The sequence below is a fragment of the Lissotriton helveticus genome, chromosome 5_1, assembly GCF_964261635.1.
Source record: "Lissotriton helveticus chromosome 5_1, aLisHel1.1, whole genome shotgun sequence".
NCBI classification, from domain to species: domain Eukaryota; kingdom Metazoa; phylum Chordata; class Amphibia; order Caudata; family Salamandridae; genus Lissotriton; species Lissotriton helveticus.
In genome coordinates, this window is record NC_136065.1 from 792,513,465 (window position 1) to 792,533,410 (window position 19,946).

A 19,946-nucleotide genomic window follows, 5' to 3' on the forward strand; every position below is an offset into this window, starting at 1 on the left:
ATCTAAAACTTTGTTGAAAACCAACCATTGGAGTTGGGCTGCTAAGTAATAAGCTCCGAAGTGGGACCGCCAGTCCCCCAGTTGCCTTCGAGCGCTGCATTGTGGCCAATACAACGTGTCTGTGGCCGGTTCCCCTTATGAAGGTAGTTAAGATTTCAAAAGTGCTTTTGGGACCCAAAGAGGAAGCATGCCAAAGAAGTACAAGGGGCGAGGAAAAGCCATAATTTTTAGAAGGGCTATGTGGCCTGCAACTGAAAGCGTCAAGTCCTCCAAAAGTCTATTGATAATCAAAGAGATCGGATGGTATGCCCTGTGTTACCCTCTTGGAGATCCCGACCATCATGAAATATCTTATACTCCAGATAGGTTAGAAAATGGAGCTCCAACTGCAGGGGTCCCAATCTCTCCTGTGGTGCCTCCCGGGATGCTTTTGGGAAGAACCTAGACTTCCGCTAGTTTACTTTTAAGACAGACAGAAGTCCAAAATGGCCCAGCATGTCTCTGGCTCCACTCAAGTCCTCCTCAGCATCTCGGAGAAAGATTAACAGGTCATCGCATAAATCGCTATGCAGTGATGTGGCCCGAATGTTAAGTCCCTGGTAAACTCAGCCCACGCATGCATAACTGGCTAAAAGCTCCACGACTAGTGCAAAGGGTGGAGGGGAAAAGGCAACCCGGTCTAGCACCATGGCTCACTGATTATCTCTCTGATATGATCTTTCCGGTGCATACCCTTGCATATGGGTTCATATGAAGCAGCTTTGCCCAATCCAGGAATCCTTCGCCCGGCCTCATATGGGGCATCATCTCATGCAGGCAAATATTGCCTATCCTCACAAAGCAGGATTGTGAAAAATGTTTGAAACGTAACTATCATCATAAACCACTGGACTTTTACAGGAATCTAAAAGAATATTCAAGCAGGATTGTGTTCCACGAGACAGCAAGGAATTACTAGATCCTAATTTTGCGCATGGCCTTTACAATCCTCGATTTCCCACTAGTCTTTTTTATTCCCATGATCAAAAATATATGGGCTCCCTGACACTACTTTTAGAATGCAATGGTCAATCACTTGGTCAATAATAATTGAAATGCTTTCTCCTGGTTCACTGGTAAGCTTGTAATGCATAACACAGGGATACTCTGCATTCAGCTTTATAGTGATCTGCACTGATTCTGCAATTTTGATCAATCCAATTTCTTTTCCTGAAAAATTCCAAACCTACTTGTTCATTGTATATCTTAATACTGTATATATTAATTGAAGCTTTTTGCTGTAATCTAAAACTTTGTTGAAAACCATGCATCTTATGTTGCACAGTTGGTGCATGGATGAAGCTGAGGACATTTTCCCATTGAACTGCCTTGGATCCTGCATGTTTTGTGCACAGGCTGGTAGGGCTGTGACAGTTTATTATACTATCCCATTCTGGCATTGGATTCATATTTTCCTGCATTTGGGAAACCAATTGATTCATTTTGAAAGCAATTTGGATTAAACCTACAATCATCCCAATTCCAATATTCTATTTTTACACAGTTGTGGCATGGGCCATTTCTCACCGGTGTATTTATAATTTGGTTAGGCATGCTGAGTAAAAGAACGAGGACCACTATTTCCACCTTGAAAAAATTGCACACCATTGCCATGTGAATTAACACTTTCCACCATTACCAAAACCACTCCCAAGTGCTTGGAAACCACCTCAACAACCTCTTTGGAAAAACTTATTTTGAGCCACCATCAATTTCTCCTTTGTGATTTTCTTGGCATCGCAATAATCACATGGAAGAGTATCCTTTTAAAGATTTGGCCTGCCATTACACTTTTCTCAATATGAAAGCTAATCTCCTCACTTAATCCCCGCACAAACCTGAAACAAATCCAGAAACTCCTTTATTTAGAATGTTTTCAACTCCACTATACTTTCTGCAAATCTGTGTTTATCTCTCTTAATATGCATGCACTGATTCACCTGTTTCAAGTTCTCAATACATTATTTCTCTTCCAATTGGAGTAGGCTTGTGAGGGTCTTCTGTCTGCGTTTCTTCTGTTGTCCCCTCCACAATGGTCTTACACTCAGCCCAGAAATCTCGAAGCACAACAATTGAAAATGAAGCATCCAAAACTATTGAAAGTACTTTTAAAATTGTCATTCATTTCCACCTTTGTATACCATTTCTCGAGCTCCTCTGAGCTTCGGGAAATTCTTTCTAAATGTATAGGTATCACTTCTTGACCAGGGTGCATTCACAGATGTTCCTCCCTGCAGGTACCTCAATGGAAACTTTTTCAAACACCACTTAACACTTCTAATCACTTGCATTGTTCTTTCTTCTCTTTTTTATTTCCTTAGTCTTATTGGGTGGTTCTGTGCATTCTTATTGAAATTGTAGGTCTTCCATTTGCTAATTGTCTCTAATAATTAAACTAGCGTTTCCTGGACAGTTTTGAAATTGATTCAATAATTTGATTCGACATCTCTATCTTATGACCCATAATTTGTTTTTGCCTTGCCTCCACTTTAGGTTTTATATTTAATTCTGATGGATACATCTGCCAGTGGATTCCTCACCTTGTGAATATCCCCCTGCGTCAGCAACATTCGGAAATTCTTTTTGTAGCTGCGCGCCGACGTGGACGACGTCACAGAAGCACGGCATCGCGCGTGGCTCCGCTGACGTCACCGAATCCATAATAGGCCCACGTCGGCGTGATGACATCAGTTCCCTTTTTACGTCGTCGTCGACACCAACGGTTTTCGAGGGATCCTCTGTAGCTTTGATAGTAACTTTGTTACTGTTTGTTGGTTTTCGTGTTTCTTGTATCGCTTTCTCCTGTCGTTATCTCATCGAAGAAGACCGGATTCAAGTCGTGTGGTGAATGCGGGAAAATTATGCCGATCACGGACCCGCATGAAGATTGCATTTGGTGCCTGAGCTCAGACCATGATGTTCAAGGGTGTCCATCCTGTAGGAAGATGAATCCCAAGGCCTTTCGTGAGAGAGAGGCGAAGTTCCTGGTTGCCAAGATGAAAGGTAAAAAGGACTGGAAGAGCTTGAGGTCGCGATCGAGGCGGTCAAGGTCGAGGTCTCGTTCGAGGTCGCCCTTGAGGCCGTCATCGGGGCATGCTTCCAGGTCGATAAAAAAGAAGCACAAGAAGAGGAAGCATGGGTCTCGACGTCATTCGGAGAAAGCTTCGGATTCGAGACCGAAGTCACCAAGCAGGAGGCATCGGAAGGATGATATATCTCCTTCTCCTAACGCTCTGGATCCGGAGGGCGAGGCCTCGCACATAGAGTCGCCGGAGCATTCACCAGCTCCAGTGTCGAATCCCTCTCCGGCACCGTCTCGATCTCCAACTCGAGAGGAGGAAGAGGCTCCCCTTCCTGAGAGTTTGACAACTCCGGCTTACCAACCTGAAGATGAGACAAATCCGGTGCCTCCTCGAGAGCAGCCTGTGGATTCATACCCTCCTTTTCTGGACCCAGGACAAGACCCTACACAGTTTTTAAACGCTATGTATGGTGTCTATACAAGAGCCTTGTACCCCTCTGGAGCACCGGCTGGTCCCATGTGTCAGATGGCATTTAACCTGGGAGTCCCCCAGTCTTATGCTCCGGCGCCGTTCATGCCATTTATGCCTGCTCTGACACCGTCTTGGCATTTCTCAGCGCCGCCGAAGCCTTCGACGCCGACGCCAATGCCTTCGTCACCGGCGCCAGTTCCGGTCTGACTTTGAGAACAGCGGCCTGGTCCTCCGGCTCCGAGCTTGACACCGGCTCCGGCTCCGTTGGAGTCGATTCCGGATCCGCCGACGCCGTTCCTGAAGGAGAGGTCGAGATGTGAGGCTCAACGACTTCTAGAGGAACAAAGATACAGAGAAGTCGAGATGGAAGAGGGTGAGCTACAGGATACTGAGGATTTCTTTGATGACTTAAGAGAGGCTAGTGGATTGGAACTGTCTCCGGATTGGGAGTTAGCCTCTGTCTCAGATGCCCCCTCTAAAGATGTGGCTCCATATAATGTAGTCATCAAGAAGGCAGCGGATCTATTGAATTTAACTCTACCTACTGCAGAGTACAAGTCGAATATTTTGACAGAAGTCCTCCACTCTCCATTTTCTGTTGTTGAGCCCATGCTTCTTTTCAATGAAGCTTTGACGGAGCCAATCTTAGAGGTATGGAATAGACCTCTTACAGCTCCTGCTGTTTCTAAAGCTGTTGCAAGAAGATACACGGTGGCTCCTGGAGACCCAGACTTTTTATCTTCGCATCCTTTGCCAAAGAGCTTGGTGGTGCAGGCTGCCTGCTCCAAGAAATCTGCAGGTGCTTTCCCTCAGGTGCCGGGGACAAGGAATCTAAAAAGCAGGACCAAGCCGCAAAGAAAGTCTTTTCATCAGCAAGTATGGCTCTCAAGTCAACAAATACTACATGCCTCTTGGGGTGTTACATCCATGCTTTGATGGATTCTGTGAAACAGCTAGCTCCTAAAATTCCAGAGGAGGACAGAATTTTTTTTTATGAGGTGCTTGTTGACGCTCAAGCTGCTGCTCGGCAAGTCATCCAGAGTGGGTTGGACACAGCTGACTCGGTGGCGAGAGTTATGGGATCTTCAATTGCCACCAGAAGAGCGGCCTGGTTGAAGTCCTCCGAATTCTCTGCGGATGTCCAGGCTGCCTTAATGGATCTACCTTTTGATGGCTCGGGCCTTTTCGGAAAAAAGGCTAATGCTGTGTTGGAGAGATTCAAAGACAGCAGAGCTACGGCCAGATCCTTGGGTTTACAATCCAGAGGAACTGTGGGCAAAAGGAATAGGGGCTTTGCGAGGTTCTCCTTTCGTCCCTACAAGCCATCGCAACAGCAGCAACAACAGCAAAATCCGCTGTATAAGTCATACAGGGGCAAACAAAGAGCTCGTCCTTGAGGACGTCAAGCTTCCTCCTCTTCCTCCTCTTCCTCTCCCCACCCCCCTCCAACATCAGCATAGCAGCCCTAGATCCGCCATTCCGGATCATGCGGGTCCTGTGGGGGGTCGGCTTACCTATTTTCTACGAGATTGAGAATCAGTCACATCGGACCTTTGGGTTCTCAATCTCGTGGAGAATGGGTATGCTCTTCCCTTTCGGGAGTTCCCTCTGATTTACCCTCCTTGCCAAGGATTTTGCTCAGAGGACCACCTGCTACTCCTGCAGGAAGAAGTCCCGGCGTTACTGAGAAAAGGAGCCATAGAGCTGGTTCCGCAGCAGGAAAGGGGTCAGGGATGCTACTCCCAGTATTTCCTGATCCCCAAGAAGGATGGCAGACTTAGTCCAATCCTGGATCTCAGGGTCTTGAACCTCTTTCTGAAGCAGGAGAAGTTCAAGATGCTCACCCTTGCGCAGGTTCTTCAAGCACTTCTGGAAGAAGACTGGATGGTGTCGATCGACTTGCAGGATGCATATTTCCACATCCCCATCCTGAAGTCGCACAGGAAGTATCTCAGTTTTACGGTGGGTTCACAGCATTACCAGTTTGAGGTCCTTCCGTTTGGTATTACTACTGCGCCTCAAGCCTTCACCAAGGTGATGGCTGTGGTGGCGGCACATCTCAGAAGATCAGGGATACCAGTTTTCCCTTATCTGGACGATTGGCTAATCAAGGCAGAATCCCCAAAGAAGGTGCTCCATCATCTGCAAGTCACAACTCAGTTGTTGTTCAGATTGGGTTTTTCGATAAATGTACCCAAATCTCACCTGGTGCCCTCCCAGCGCAACCTGTTCATAGGTGCTGTACTGGATACAACTGTGTGTCGGGCATTCCCTCCTCCTCAAATGATTCCTTTGTTTTACACGAGAGCGGTCATTCCAGTCCTGTAGGTCCTCCGTCTGCTCGGTCTGATGGCTTCTTGCATTCTGTTCGTCAACCATGCACCGCTGGCACATGAGGGCACTCCAGTGGTGCCTCCGCAGGCAGTGGTATCAGCACAACGGAGATCTCAGGGAGTCAGTGAGGATCTCCAGAGAAGCTGCAGCGGATCTGTCTTGGTGGAGCGTGGAGGGCAATCTGTCTCAAGGAAGGCCCTTCCATCTTCCTCCGTCGGTTGCCACAGTAATAACGGATGCATCCACTCTAGGGTGGGGTGCTCATCTGGGGGATCTGGAGAGCAAGGGTCTTTGATCTCCAGAGGAAAGGTTGCTTCACATCAACCTTTTAGAGTTGCGGGTGATACGTTTAGTGCTCAAGGCCTTCCTACATTCCCTTCGCGGTCAGTCAGTTCAAGTCCTGACGGACAACACTACCACGATGTGGTATGTCAACAAGCAGGGAGGAGTAGGGTCGCAGTGCCTTTGCAGAGAGGCTCTGATGTCTGATGGCAAATCATCTATCCGGGGTTCTGAATGTGCGTGCAGACAGTCTCAGTCGGCAGTTCTCAGCCGATCACGAGTGGAGGCTTAAGCCGTTGGTGGTTCGTCACGTCTTTTGGACTTGGGGGGCTCCTCGGGTGGACCTGTTTGCCACTCACGAGAATGCTCACTGCCCGTCATTCTGCAGTCTCCAGTATCCGATGCAGGGAGCTTTGGGGGACGCGTTTCAGTTGAGTTGGGACTCAAAACTCCTTTACGCGTTTCCTCCCATACCCTTGATTCCTCGGGTTCTGAAGAAGATTCGCCAAGACTGGGACCAAGTCATATTGATCGCCCCGGATTGGCCAAGAAGGGTGTGGTACACAGATCTTCTCCACCTCTCCTCGTGCCCGCCGCTCCGTCTCCCTCTCAGGGCAGATCTCCTCTCTCAGATGGAGGGGCAGGTTCTACACCCCCACCTCCAGACCTTAAACCTTCATGCTTGGAGATTGAACGGGGCAACCTGAATTCTTTTTCTTTCCCACATGATGTGGTGGATGTCATCTTATCAGCCAGGCGTCATTCCACCAAGTCTATCTACTCTCATAGGTGGTCCAAATTTGTCTCTAGGTGTGGGGAGAAATCCATTGACCCTTTGAAGGCTCGATTGTCTAACATTCTTCAGTTTGTGCTTACTTTGGCTCAGCAAGGGTTTGCTGCAGCTACAGTGAAAGGTTATCTTTTGGCCTTGTCGGCATTTCTCTGTCTGCCGGATCAGCCGTCCTTATTTAAATTTCCTATTGTTTTAAGGTTTCTAAAGGGCCTTACAAATACATTTCCTCCTACTCCCTTTATTGTGCCTCAATGGGACTTGAACCTTGTACTTACTTTCTTGATGGGTTCACCTTTTGAAGCATTGCACAAGTGTCCCTTGAGACTGTTGTCTTTTAAAGCGGTCTTCCTGATTGCAATTACCTCAGCAAGGAGGGTAAGTGAGCTTCAAGCTCTTAGTTCAAGGCCCACATTCTTGACCATTCATGCTGAACGAATGGTACTCAGGACCAGGGCTGCTTTTCTGCCTAAGGTGGTAACTCCCTTCCATCTAGGGCCCCATTACCCTTCCTACCTTCTATCCTCCCCCTCACCCTTCCAAGGAGGAGGAGAGACTTCACTGCTTGGACCCGAAGAGGGCGGTGAGCTTCTACCTTGACAGAACCAGGGAGTTCAGGGTGGATGACCAGCTCTTTGTGGTTTTGTTGGAGCCAGAAGAGGCAAGCGGTGCACAAGCGCACGCTGTCGAGATGGATTGTCTTGTGTATCAAGATATGGTACTCTCTGGTGGGTAAGGAACCTCCTGAAGGTTTAAGTGCTCGCAAGGTCTGTTACATCTGCTTTGTCTAGGGGTGTACCTGTAGAGGACATTTGTAGAGCAGCGACTTGGGCTTCCCTCCACACTTTCGCAAAGCATTACTGCTTGGATTCCGAAGTGAGGAGGTGCAGCCACTTTGCGCGTTCTGTCCTCCAGGATTTTCTGGTGTAGGAGAGTGGACACCCTCCTCCGGGAGTGGGGACTGCTGTGGGACTCTATTCACAAGGTGAGGAATCCACTGGCAGATGTATCCATGAGAAGAACAAGTTACCTTCGGTAACGCTTTTTCTGGTGGATACAGTATCTGCCTGTGGATTCCTCACTGACCCACCCGCCTCCCCGTTGTCCAATCTTCTATACCTGATTTAGTGTAATGTAATTATTTTATTGTCAAAGGAAATGTGTAATTATGATTGCTTTCCTGCATTGACTACACACTGTGTGTGTTATTTTGATTATTTGGTACTGTGTACATTGTGTGTATATCTACTTTTGTTGATTCGTCCGTGTGCCTCGAAGGCACGAAAAAAGGGCGGAACTGATGTCATCACGCCAACGTGGGCCTATTATGGAGTCGGTGATGTCAGCGGAGCCGCGCGCGATGCCGTGCTTCTGTGACGTCGTCCACGTTGGAGCGTAGCTACAAAAAGAATTTCTGAATGTTGCTGACGCAGGGGGATATTCACAGGTGAGGAATCCACAGGCAGATACTGTATCCACCAGAAAAAGCGTTACCGAATGTAAGTAACTTGTTCTTCATGAAGTGTCTCAAATGCTGATGAGCACATTTGTCTTGCTTCTGTACCCAAATGTGCCAATTCATCTTTACTATACTTTGAAAATGTCTCTCTATCCATTCCCATTTCTGCATTTATATCCAAATCCCTAAGTTTAATATATTCAATATTCACTGTTTTCATCATACTATGTGAAAATGAGGATCCACCTCATCTCTCCTGACGCTCTGGTCTCCTACTTCTATCTCCGACATTTGTGCTTGCACATGATCCTCATAAGATCCACTGACAACTACCATTTCTTCAAAAGACTACTCAAGAGTTAGCTCTTCCCAACATAACCACTATGTTCAAACATAGATGTGCGGCGTGTCCCTGCGTATGGAAGCATTTATTTGGACTATGCATATACTCACATATGTTTTTTCCTTTATATAAACATGAAGAATAGTTGTTTTTAAATATATAGATATTCGTTGGTTCTGCTTGACAAGAGTAAATATTACTTATAGGTATTATTCTGTGTTTCACATGTATTTAGGTCACTGCATTAATAAGTAAAATGTTCTCATAACTATTATTAACTACAATTGATTCACTTTTAAATTACAGATTATTTTTTTAATAAAAAAGGTTAAAAACAAATGTGGTGTCTTAAAGTACAGCAACACTTGAAAGTCCGAGTTTATTAAATACAACTTAAATCTACTTATGTTAATTTCCTTATACACATATGTCTTCCATTTACTTATGTAGCTGTATATTTATTACTTTACTTCTAATTTAACATTTCCAATGCACTACCCTATATCTCAATCTATACCTCTCTCAAAATATCCTCTACCACTACCCTGACTTATCCCAAACCTCATTCTTGTTCTCTCTCCAATGCGCTACCCTAATTCTCACCCTATACAACTCCCAATATATCCTCTACCCCCACTCTGACTCATCCCAAACCCCATTCTACTACTATTAGGATCACAAAATGACCCTTTCTAGACTCTTCCCTCCTATACCCCTCATGGCATCTGCTCAAACCTCCTTTACTATTCAGATCTCCCAAACAAACCTTTCTCAACCCTTTCCTCTGAATCTTTTCTCTTCCACCTCTCCTTTACTCGTCCCAAGCCACCTCCTACTGCTATGATCCACAAAAAAGCTTCTTTCTAGACCCTTCCTTCTTCTATCCCTCCACTATCATTTCCAATCAAACTATCAGACTTGCATGTCCAACGCTCAACATAATTTCATATTTCTTTATATTATTTCCTCACTAATCCTATTTGGGTTCCAGAGTAGCATGCTCTCTGCCAAAAAAGGGCTTTGACAACTCATCCGGGGTATCAAGCAATATCTAAATGCAAACCCTTCCCTCCTCTACCCCTCGACTATCTTTTTTAAATCCAATTAGCGAACTCACATGTCCACCACTCAAATTAATTTCATACCTCACTCTACTAATTCACCACTAATCCTCTTTGGGTTCCAAAGTAGCATGCTTCTTGCTGAAAAGTGCTTTGACGCCTTGTCTGGGGGAGTAAGCATTGTATAAATGAAATTACAATTGCAAGTATACAGAGGTGTTCTCACTTCAGTCAACAATCTGTCAATAACCGCATTCTCTCCCTCACTCGCTCATGTTTTTCTTTTTGCCCGTTGAGTCAGTAATGACAGTGAAAGCACCTATAGTTTCTAACACACCTTTTTGCCTCCACAGCCTTTTGCTGTTTGCCTCCATGCATTTTTCCATAAATGCAATCTCCCATCCATCCAAAGGTTGGCAGCCATAACAATTTGCCGTTTAAAAAATAATGGTGCTGTCATTATTAATAATAATCCACATTTGTAAAGCGCACAATCACCCTTTAGATCTCTAGGCGCTGGGGACCGTCTTGAAGATTAAGCAAGTTATTGCCCAGAGTCACATGGTGCTGGGCTAATCTGCCACCGGTGCCGGGGATCGAACCGAGATCCCCAGATTCCGGAGTCAGTCACCCTGGCCGCGGCGCCACACCTCTTCCATTTGCGATGTAGTCCACTCATTCAAGACTTTGAAGTACCTAGGTGTAGGCTGTAGCCTAATTTCGACCATTGCACTCCTCAAATGTTCAAACTTTTTCACTTCAAATGTACTACACACAGGAAAGCCATAAATATGTATGTAATCCATGGTCCATAAGCATCTCTTAGGGGGTACTAATTGGGGGGATACTAATTGGGGGGGGGGGGTGTGCAGATTCTCCTCCATTATAACGAAGTGCAGGCTTGTACAAATGCGCACCTATTGAAATCTTAACCGACACCCAAACCGCAATAGTAATGCAACTAAAATGGTTGAAACACATAACAAATCCCTTGTCTGCCTACCTGAATATGGAATAGAAATCAAACTCACTATAGGATGGGGAAACAGTTTAAATGCTTTCAATCACAATAAGTTTCTGTTGATAAACAGTAACTCATTTTTAGAGTCAGCGTGTCTATTCCAGTGCACAAAGAAATAAACATTACTACCAAGATTATTTCATACACAGCTAGACTATTAAGAGCTTCATAGGACTTTCACTCATAGGACTTTTATTCTATAACCTGATGCTACATGCATTTTCAGCAGACAACCATAATATTTTGATCTTGGATTTCCATAAATCTTTAAACCTTGTACATAAATTCAAAAACATTTGCATATAAATCACATACAATCACAATAGTTCCATCAACAGCATGATTTTAAATAACTTCAGCAATTTGTGCAAACCATTACAATGCAATAAATGTTTTGACTTATAGGCTACACAACACTATTGACCTACTACCAATATGCGATTTGCACATGCCACAAAACAATTCACTCAAAATCACACATGGTAGAACAAAATACGTTCATTGCCTTGATCCGCATAGGACCACTCACAATGCAAGCAAGCTCACTTCACAAGTCCTATTTATACTCATGCAATGCAAATCTTGACAGCCTCAATATCCACCCAATCCCAAGATTCCCTAACTGACAATTTTTGGAAGTGCACATTTTTTTAATTAAATGTCACACCTAAATTTGCTCTGACTTTGCCCCAATTTGCCCCTTATGTCTGCTTTCTTCACAAAAAGTCTTTGGCACTTTGCACCTATTATTTGCCACAGGATTGAAATGCATGATTGGGCCACGTAAGTCCCTAAATTCGATGGCCCAAGACAAGTAAATAAAATATATGCAGGACAGTATTCAAACTCAAAACCATGAAGGTTTATTCAAAATTTAGAAATCATTACAGAAAGCAAAATGGTAGCTACTCAGTTAAAGAAATATAAGTCGTGAGGACAAGTCTAACGATAAATGACACTGTCATAATCTGCTTATGTGGGCACAGGAGTTGTGACAATCAAAAATATTCAAGTTTGACATTAAATACCAAACTAATACCAAATGGGGACTGCTCGGTTTAAAAGGCAAGAAATGTCTTGTACACATCCCAGAGAAGGCATTTTTAATAGGTTCAGAAGTGTAGAAAAACAGACCCAGCATGGTGTGAAGCAGCACCAGAGCTGCATTATAAAGGTAAGTTGCATAACATAAAATAATCAATATTCCAGAAATTATTTTACATACAACAGGTTCCACCCAAAATATGAACTAATCCCCTTTACCCTACGTACAAAGGAAATTACATTGCTCAATTGAACAATAAACCATTTAATATGAATGAACAAACACTTGTGGCTGTGGACAGCAAAACGTGTGTCATTGAAATATTACGAGAACATCGCTGGCATGGCTTCCTTCGAAGCACAAATTAGATACGGTATGAAAAGCTGTACAACATAATTTATCCTATTTCGTCTATTTTATGTTAATAGAAAAGAAAGTCTTCCAGCAGTACTTTTAATCGTAGAGAATAAAACAGCATTTATTTTTCTAATTGCTAAGGTGCTTGCCTGTACAGGCAGTCTGAGGCCTGGTTATGCTAAAGTAAGCACGTATAAAGAAGTAGCATTTTCTTTATTTAAATAAAAATGCTTTCTCAGTACTAGCATGGTTAGCTGCAGTCCACATGGCGTGGGAAAGTACAGTAGCACAACACGCACATTTGTACAGACCACTGAATGAAAAGGGTTGACCCAAACCCCTTCCAAGTATTTGTTTATTGTATCAGACTGGCAAGATAGCTAAAGTCGTCTCTAGGCAAACCCTTAAATACCTAGAAGAACATCTGGCTCAGCATTGAATTGAGGTGACTTGCATCCATAAAAGTAAAATAGAGTTAGATTTTTTTAGGAGCAGGCATTTAGAATCCTTAAAATGGGTCCGACTTACTGGCACTTGGCATACATTTGACCCGGTAGGTGACAATCCCTAATGCCCTGTTTATGGAATATTATTATTATTATTATCAACACCTATAAAGTGCGCTATCACCCTACTGGTACCCTGGCGCGATGATACAAGTGTCCAGCTTAGCGCAGAGGAGGGTAGAGCACAGTTACCAGCAGAAAAGATTAGAAATGTGGCGGAGGACATACTCTAGCATAGAGCCATGTCTTTATCTTTTTCCTAAGCTGGAAGAGATCATCCACCTGTCTGATCTCGAATGGAAGTTTTTTCCAGAGTCGCGAAGCTGCGGTACTGAAGGCCTTCAGCACCGATCCAGGAAATACGTGCTTCCATAGTGTCTACCAACATAATGTTTTTGTTGCATAGTTCTTCTTGAAATGGAAGACCTGTTAGATTTTGAATTTCTCTTCAATTCGAATTGGTGTTTCCGGTGAAGAACAGTTAGGTGATGGACCTTGCAGTAGGTAATTGTACTTGAAGAGGAATGGTCGTATGGCCTGTTTGAATATTGAAAATTGTTTGGGTTTCTTTTATGTTCTTTATATAATGTTTTGTTTTGTGATTTTATCTTTCGTTCTGAAATGCAACACTAAATTGGAGGAAACATTTGTAGGACTTTCATTTTAGAATTGCCTCAGAAGATAGCTTTAGTGGTCAGCATATGATCCTGGTGCCAGCATGAAGATGAATAAGATGTTGAGTCAATTTTGTATTGAAAAGCAAAGCTCATTTTGCTCTCAGTTTAATATAGCGGATACTTACGAAAAACGTTCATGCCTTTACATAAGGAACAGTCACCATGATAGTGAAAAATTATCACTGATTATATGCAGGATCAAAATGGCTATATTTCATATGTTAATATAAAAACACCTATTTAGCCTTTGAGGCCGTATACCGCTGTATAGTGTACCAAAGTACCTATCAGAAGCACTGATCATTTCCGGGGGCATCTGTGTAGTTAGAGACAAGAGAAATTCTTGTCAACAGATCAAAGGTTTCCAGAAAATGTCAACTACTTCACAAGCATTCGGATGTGACACTCCAGAGTTATACATATTTGTAATTGTACATCAGGCTATCTCTTTTAATATTGTATGTAACTTGAAAATTGATTTCCGCAGAAGGACTGTGGAGTCCCACACCCCCTATGTGCTACAAATTCTTCCTGATAAAGTATGTAAACCCAATCTGTTATGCATAAAGCAAGAATGTGCTTACCGGTTTTACAGGATTTTCATCATCATCATCATGATTTAGTCTTTATTGCGATTCTTCATCATAAAAGACAGTGAATAACACATTATTACATATTTCATCCACAAAAAGAGTACACCAAAGTTATACAAATCTAAAACTTACAGATATTACACGAACACAATTAATAAATAAGTACATATATGTTTACAATTTTAAAACCAGTTCTAAAAAAAGGATTAAATATATAAACCAGCATAAAGACTTTGGACATCTTACTGGTTTTACAGGATTTTAAAATAGCTGAATCTGTAACGTCAGTTCGTGTGGTGCTGCAAAAATACTCGTTACATCCAAGTCTTTTGAAAATGTAAGAACATGAAATATTTCTTTTACGCTGAATTGTTTGTCTTAACTGCTTGATCAGCCGTTCTTGCTTAAATTATTTCCACTTCCCATATAATATGCAAGCTTTATGGCTTGAATGTTTGTTGAATATAAGTTCCTGAAAGAATGAAATATGTCAAAATGAAAAACAATTGTATCCAAATGAATAGGCTCAGTGAAGTCTTAAAATGTTCTTTTCGGTGTCTAAGTCTCAGGGCGGGAGATGTTTGTCAATGTGAAAAAGCTACACACCACTTTGGAATATTAAGCCCTTACTTAAAATGTTGTTATTGAGTGTGAGGGGGTTCAACTAAGAGACTGGGGGCTAAAATGAGTTTTGCTATGTCCTCTAAACAGTGCTTCCCAAACGTGTTAGAACCACGTACCACTTTTTAGCATGACAAACGTTTGTGACCCACCTAGCTTTGATTGACATGAAGAATGGGCATGAGGCGGTAATTTTTTTTATGTAACTAAAGCATTGTGTTACATTTTCCATTGAAATATACACTACAGTTCCGCACAATTTTTCTGATAAAATTATTTTGCACACAAATAATAATGTGTGGAAATCAGGTTCCAGTGAATATTTCATTTGTGCATCACAAGGCAAGTATCTTGATTTGTTTTGATCCTATTAAAATCTTTGTTTCCATCACACTTCAGAATTTCCCCAAAAAAATGTGATTATTTTTTTTCTTTTCCGAACGGCTCAACGTGTACAGTTCATTTATTTATAGGTATTTACATTTAGTTACAAAAAATTGACATACTACAGCCTTTCCTTTCACAGTCTGTACCACAAGAATGTCACACAATTCACTTTACTTTTCTTTCTCTGACTGTGAAGTGAGCGGAGTTTATAAACCCCACTGTCCAGGTTAAAAACAAAGGCAACAAGTTGTCAAAAGACATAGCCTGATATTTGACCTCTGCCATTGAAGTGCGGGCAATGTGACAAGATAAATACACAATGTAAAAGCATCTTTATTTAATGCTTGGATTTTCAGGACCCACCAAAAATTGGCTGGCGACCCAGCAGTGGGTCGTAACCCACAGTTTGGGAAACACGGCCCTAGTCTGCTATACAACTAATGGAAAGTGGTACTAATGTAAGTGTGTAATCTAGTCTCGAATAGTGTTCTTGTCGCAAATGATTGCAAGTCTATAGTGAATTGTTAAATTGTTGAGACAATGATTAAGTTCCAGCAATAAGGAAAATCACCAAGAGTATTCAGAAGAAAAAACCGTAGAGCACTCAATGCACCAGCATTCTTGGAAACCACAGTCCTTTTAATAGAGTACGGTTCTTTTGCAGGTGGAGCTCAGGGCATTTAGATAAGTAATCACCATAGGTACACGTCATGCAGTTTAGTGGATTGTTTTTTCGATGTTTTGCAACAGCTGTCATGAATATCTAACACATCTTTCAAGAAGTTAGCAGGAGACTGCATTCATTATACTAAGTGATACCTTTTGTTCATTTCAAAGTTTTCAAAGACTTAATTGTATCCACGATTTGCATTTTTCGACTGTCTATTTGTGTTTTGGTGTGCAAATTTTTCCTTACGCATTAAAGTTATAAACATTAACACAAGAATCCAAGTATTTTTCAGGATATTGGAGGGCATCTAAATACGTTGCCACAATGGGGTGTTTTCATTTGCTATTATCATGGTCAACGATCTAATTACAAAATTATTTAGAAGACAATTTTCAAACAGTTAACTGATCTAAAGAAATTTGATATATGAAATAAAACTACCCTTACCACCCAAATGTTGATAAACATTATACATTTTGAATGGAAATTAACTATTATTTCTATTTTACAGTGACAAAAGCTCCAAACTCTTCCTTTGGCCAGATGTTTGCCAGTTGCCCAGATGTCTACAAACACTTTTGCATTTCTGGTACTTGTAGGTACATTGTATCAGAGGAAACCCCAGCGTGCATGTGAGTATGGCAGGAGCAGTGCCTTCTGTGTTTTTAGGGTTGTAGTAACCTCTTTATGCCACAAACAAGTTTCTTCTTGCCTTTCTCAGTCCTAAAAATCTTCTTGGTGCCTTTATGTTGCTGATGCTTTTCTTTTGGCGATTTATAAACTCATATCACCAGACCGAAGGAGATAAAATGAAGCAAGCACAATTTTATCTAGAATCTGGTCTTCTGTGATGGCTTACATTCATACATGGGCACCTGTATTTTGACTTGGACTTTGAATAAGCTCTGTTTAAATACTGGAGTTGTATTTGCATAGCGATGGGATCCAAAGGTAAGCACTACTTAATGCTGGGGCACATGTATTAGTAATCAGTACATCTAACAGAGATGAATATACCAGGACATTTGCACCTCGCTGGCCAGGTTTTTTTCAATAAATCTTTAGTAACTTTCAAATAGACACTTACCGATTGTAGTGACAGCTGCTGAAGCAAGTTATCAATGTCAAATTATGGACCACATCGAAGATGACTTTCCACAGAGTGATTAAACATCCACATTCTTAATCCTAGTTCATTCATTAGTGCAATGCTATGATTGTCCTCCATTTAAGACCTATGGGACCTGGCTATAGATCTTCACCCATGCTCGTCCATCGCCCCGACATCAGGAAGCTTTAAAAACCCCTTCTCAAGGAGCCAATAGTTTATTAGCAATAAAATCGTACAACGGATAGGAAGGAGAAAAAAACAGGAGGTTAAGAGTAAAAGAGGAAGTTAGAACCGGGGGTCTCTATTTGGCAATGGTATAAACCTTTGTCCAAATAGGGACCCTTGCTTCTAAGTCAGGATAAGGGGATTACACTCCTAGATAACCCCTGCTCACCCCCTTGGTAGCTTGGCATGAGCAGACAGGCTTATCTCAGAGGCAGTGTGTTAAGCATTTGTGAATACACACAGTAATACGGTGAAAACACTACAGATGGACACAACACAGGTTTTTATAAAAATAAGTATTCTTTATGTAGACTTAACACAAGACCACAAACGACAAAAATCCACAATACTGTACTCAAAGTTGACTTAAAGATGGTAGAAGTTACTTAGTTCAAGTTGGTGATAAATGCGACACAGTTCTCACAAAAGTACCTGGATGTGTAACGCAAAATAAACAAAAGGCTTGCAGCGTTGGAGATGCAACGGTTCCATGCTTCTGGGGAGATGATGTGTGGTGCCTCTATACTTGTGCAGAGAAGGGGATGCGTTGTGATCCTTACCGGAGCAGAGGTGATGCGTAGATTCTCATTCTGCGGCCCGGTTGCGATGCGCAAGATGGCGTCTCAATGCAATGCGACAATCCTGGTGCGATGCGATAAGATGGCGCCGTTGATGCGAAGACAATGCGTACACGCCCTGGCAGCCTTTTGATGATTCTGTACTTTGGAGCCGCGACAGGCCCTGCGACACTCTTCTCCCATGATGCGGCGGTGACCCTCTTGGTGGCGTCACGCTTCTCTGGTGATGTGACAGCAGACAGCTGCGACAAAGACACGCTTCTGGGAAGATTCGGCAGCAGCACGCTTCTCCGGCGATGCGACGACTACAGCTGCGGCGGTGACACGCTTTTTCTCGTTGCGTCGCGCTTCCAGCTCCCAGCGATGTGCAGGTTTTTGCAGATAGAATTCCCAGCAAGGAAATTCAGTGGGGAGCTGGTGGGGAAGTCTTTTGTCCCTGGGACTTCAGCAGGAGGCAAGCACAAGTTCAAGCCCATGGAGAAATATTGTGCAAGATAATGTAGTACACACAAAGTTCCTTCTACTCTCCTTGGCTCTGAAGACACCACTGTAGGCCAACCCAGTAACACAGCACTCTGGCAGGGGGCAGTCCACTCCTACAGCTTCCTTTGGTTCTGCTCCTTGGCAGAGGTTTTTCTTGTTGTTCCAGAAGTGATCTAAAGGAACGCAGCCCCAACAAACTCTTCCTGATCACTACAAAATACACACCTTCTGCCAAAGTGAGGTGGGACAAGTAAGCCTTGTATAGAAAAATTAGTACAGAGTCAAAGGAGCACAAGCACATCATGCTCATGTGCTGGTGGACATGAGAATATAGACTGGGGGCAGCGCATGGATTAAGACTAGCCGCAGCAGATAGAGAAGACCTCTGCAATGTATCACTAAACCTCAGCACCTGCTGGTAAAACACATATCTAGCCAAAGTGATGAACATTGATTCTGCCTGCCCTCATATTCCTTGTTAAATAAGAAATTCTGCCACATGAAGTTAAAAATAGGATATCTGCAGTGTGGTCCATATTGCTGAAAAAAGAAAAAGCTGTGGAGACAACCTGTTAAAGAATAGGAAATATGGAAAGAAGGATTTGAGGATTATGCACAGTGCAATGTAGCCTTTTCACAGGTAAACAAACTTGTTATGCTTAAACATTGTTTAGGTAAGGTAGTGAGAAGAGTTCTGAAACATCTACCATCACTTCTCCTGGAGGATAGAGGAGTATGAAATGGCTATGAAAAAGTTGGATAATAACTATGGAAGAAAAAACAAAGTTATGGCCATGTGTACATTTGTGGGAATGGTGCAGTTGCCTGGAGAATGTATGGGCAGTTACGGAGGCATTTTATGTTCATTGATTGCTATGTTTAATGACCTGACATTCCAAGATGAGAAGGGACCAGTTTGTGTAGCACTAAGAACAGGAAGTTATAGGAAAAGTATCACCCACAAGGAAATTATTGTTGTAATGACAGCCTTGATTGTGATACAACTAGAAACATTTCACAAGACCTCAAAAGATTTGCCTGTTGGTACAGGTAGTAGTAATTAGGTTAACTCAATAAAAAACGTTAGTTCTAGTCTGTAAAATAATAGCAGTCCAAGAAGCAGAAGAAAAATTGTGACTGTTTCAAGGATGGTATTTTAGATGTGGACTCGTGTGGCACATGGCCATTGATATGCTGTTGGGCAATATTCCAAAGGTATAGGAAATGTAATCAAAAGAGCCGTTATGACCAGATGTGTGAGAAAAATAATTCAATAACAAGCAGTAAGGCTATCAATATGGGGGAGAAGGGAGTCAATGTAGGCAAGGATGTTTCCTTTCTTCAAGTGTGTGGGAAGGGCAAAGGATGCTCAGTTTTGTGATGTCTTGGTGGAAAGAGTTAGTGTAATATGATGGCATATTCAGGTGCATATTACTCCTTAATTGAGGAAATGAGCACTGAGTTACAGGAATTGGACATTGGATTGATGTACATGAGTAGCTGCATAGAGGCTGTTGGGTGTTATACTTTGATTGAGTTTAATGGAAGGATTACTGGATCTATCTTATATATAGCAAACAATGAGGATGACAATTGCATTGGAAACATAAGTGTTGGGAATTGCGTTGAAGCACAGCCAGCTGGACCCAGAAGGGAGATTGACACAACACTGAGGGAAAACATAAATTGCACATGGAAGTTTGGAAGGAGTGTAGTGGTTTTGATGAAGGTAGAAACATATTTTCTAGTGTGTTCAAAAATGAGCTGGCAAGTCTATGTCAGGACCAGAGGTGAGGATTATGCTCTATTTTTCTTTATTTCCATTCCATCAGTCTTCAATTATAAACGTTATAAAATAGCTTTCCTGAGA

At 42.5% G+C, this 19,946-nt stretch overlaps 1 protein-coding gene across 10 annotated transcripts in view; it reads left to right on the forward strand.

Annotated features, from left to right (window-relative positions):
* LOC144754917 (protransforming growth factor alpha-like) overlaps positions 1–19,946 on the forward strand; it is a 1,071,904-nt gene that overhangs the window by 665,437 nt on the left and 386,521 nt on the right. For all 10 annotated transcript variants that reach the window (XM_078643261.1, XM_078643269.1, XM_078643264.1 and 7 more), the window contains one exon: positions 16,191–16,311. In XM_078643261.1, the coding sequence (XP_078499387.1) occupies positions 16,191–16,311 (121 nt within the window). The remainder of the gene's footprint in view (positions 1–16,190; positions 16,312–19,946) is intronic.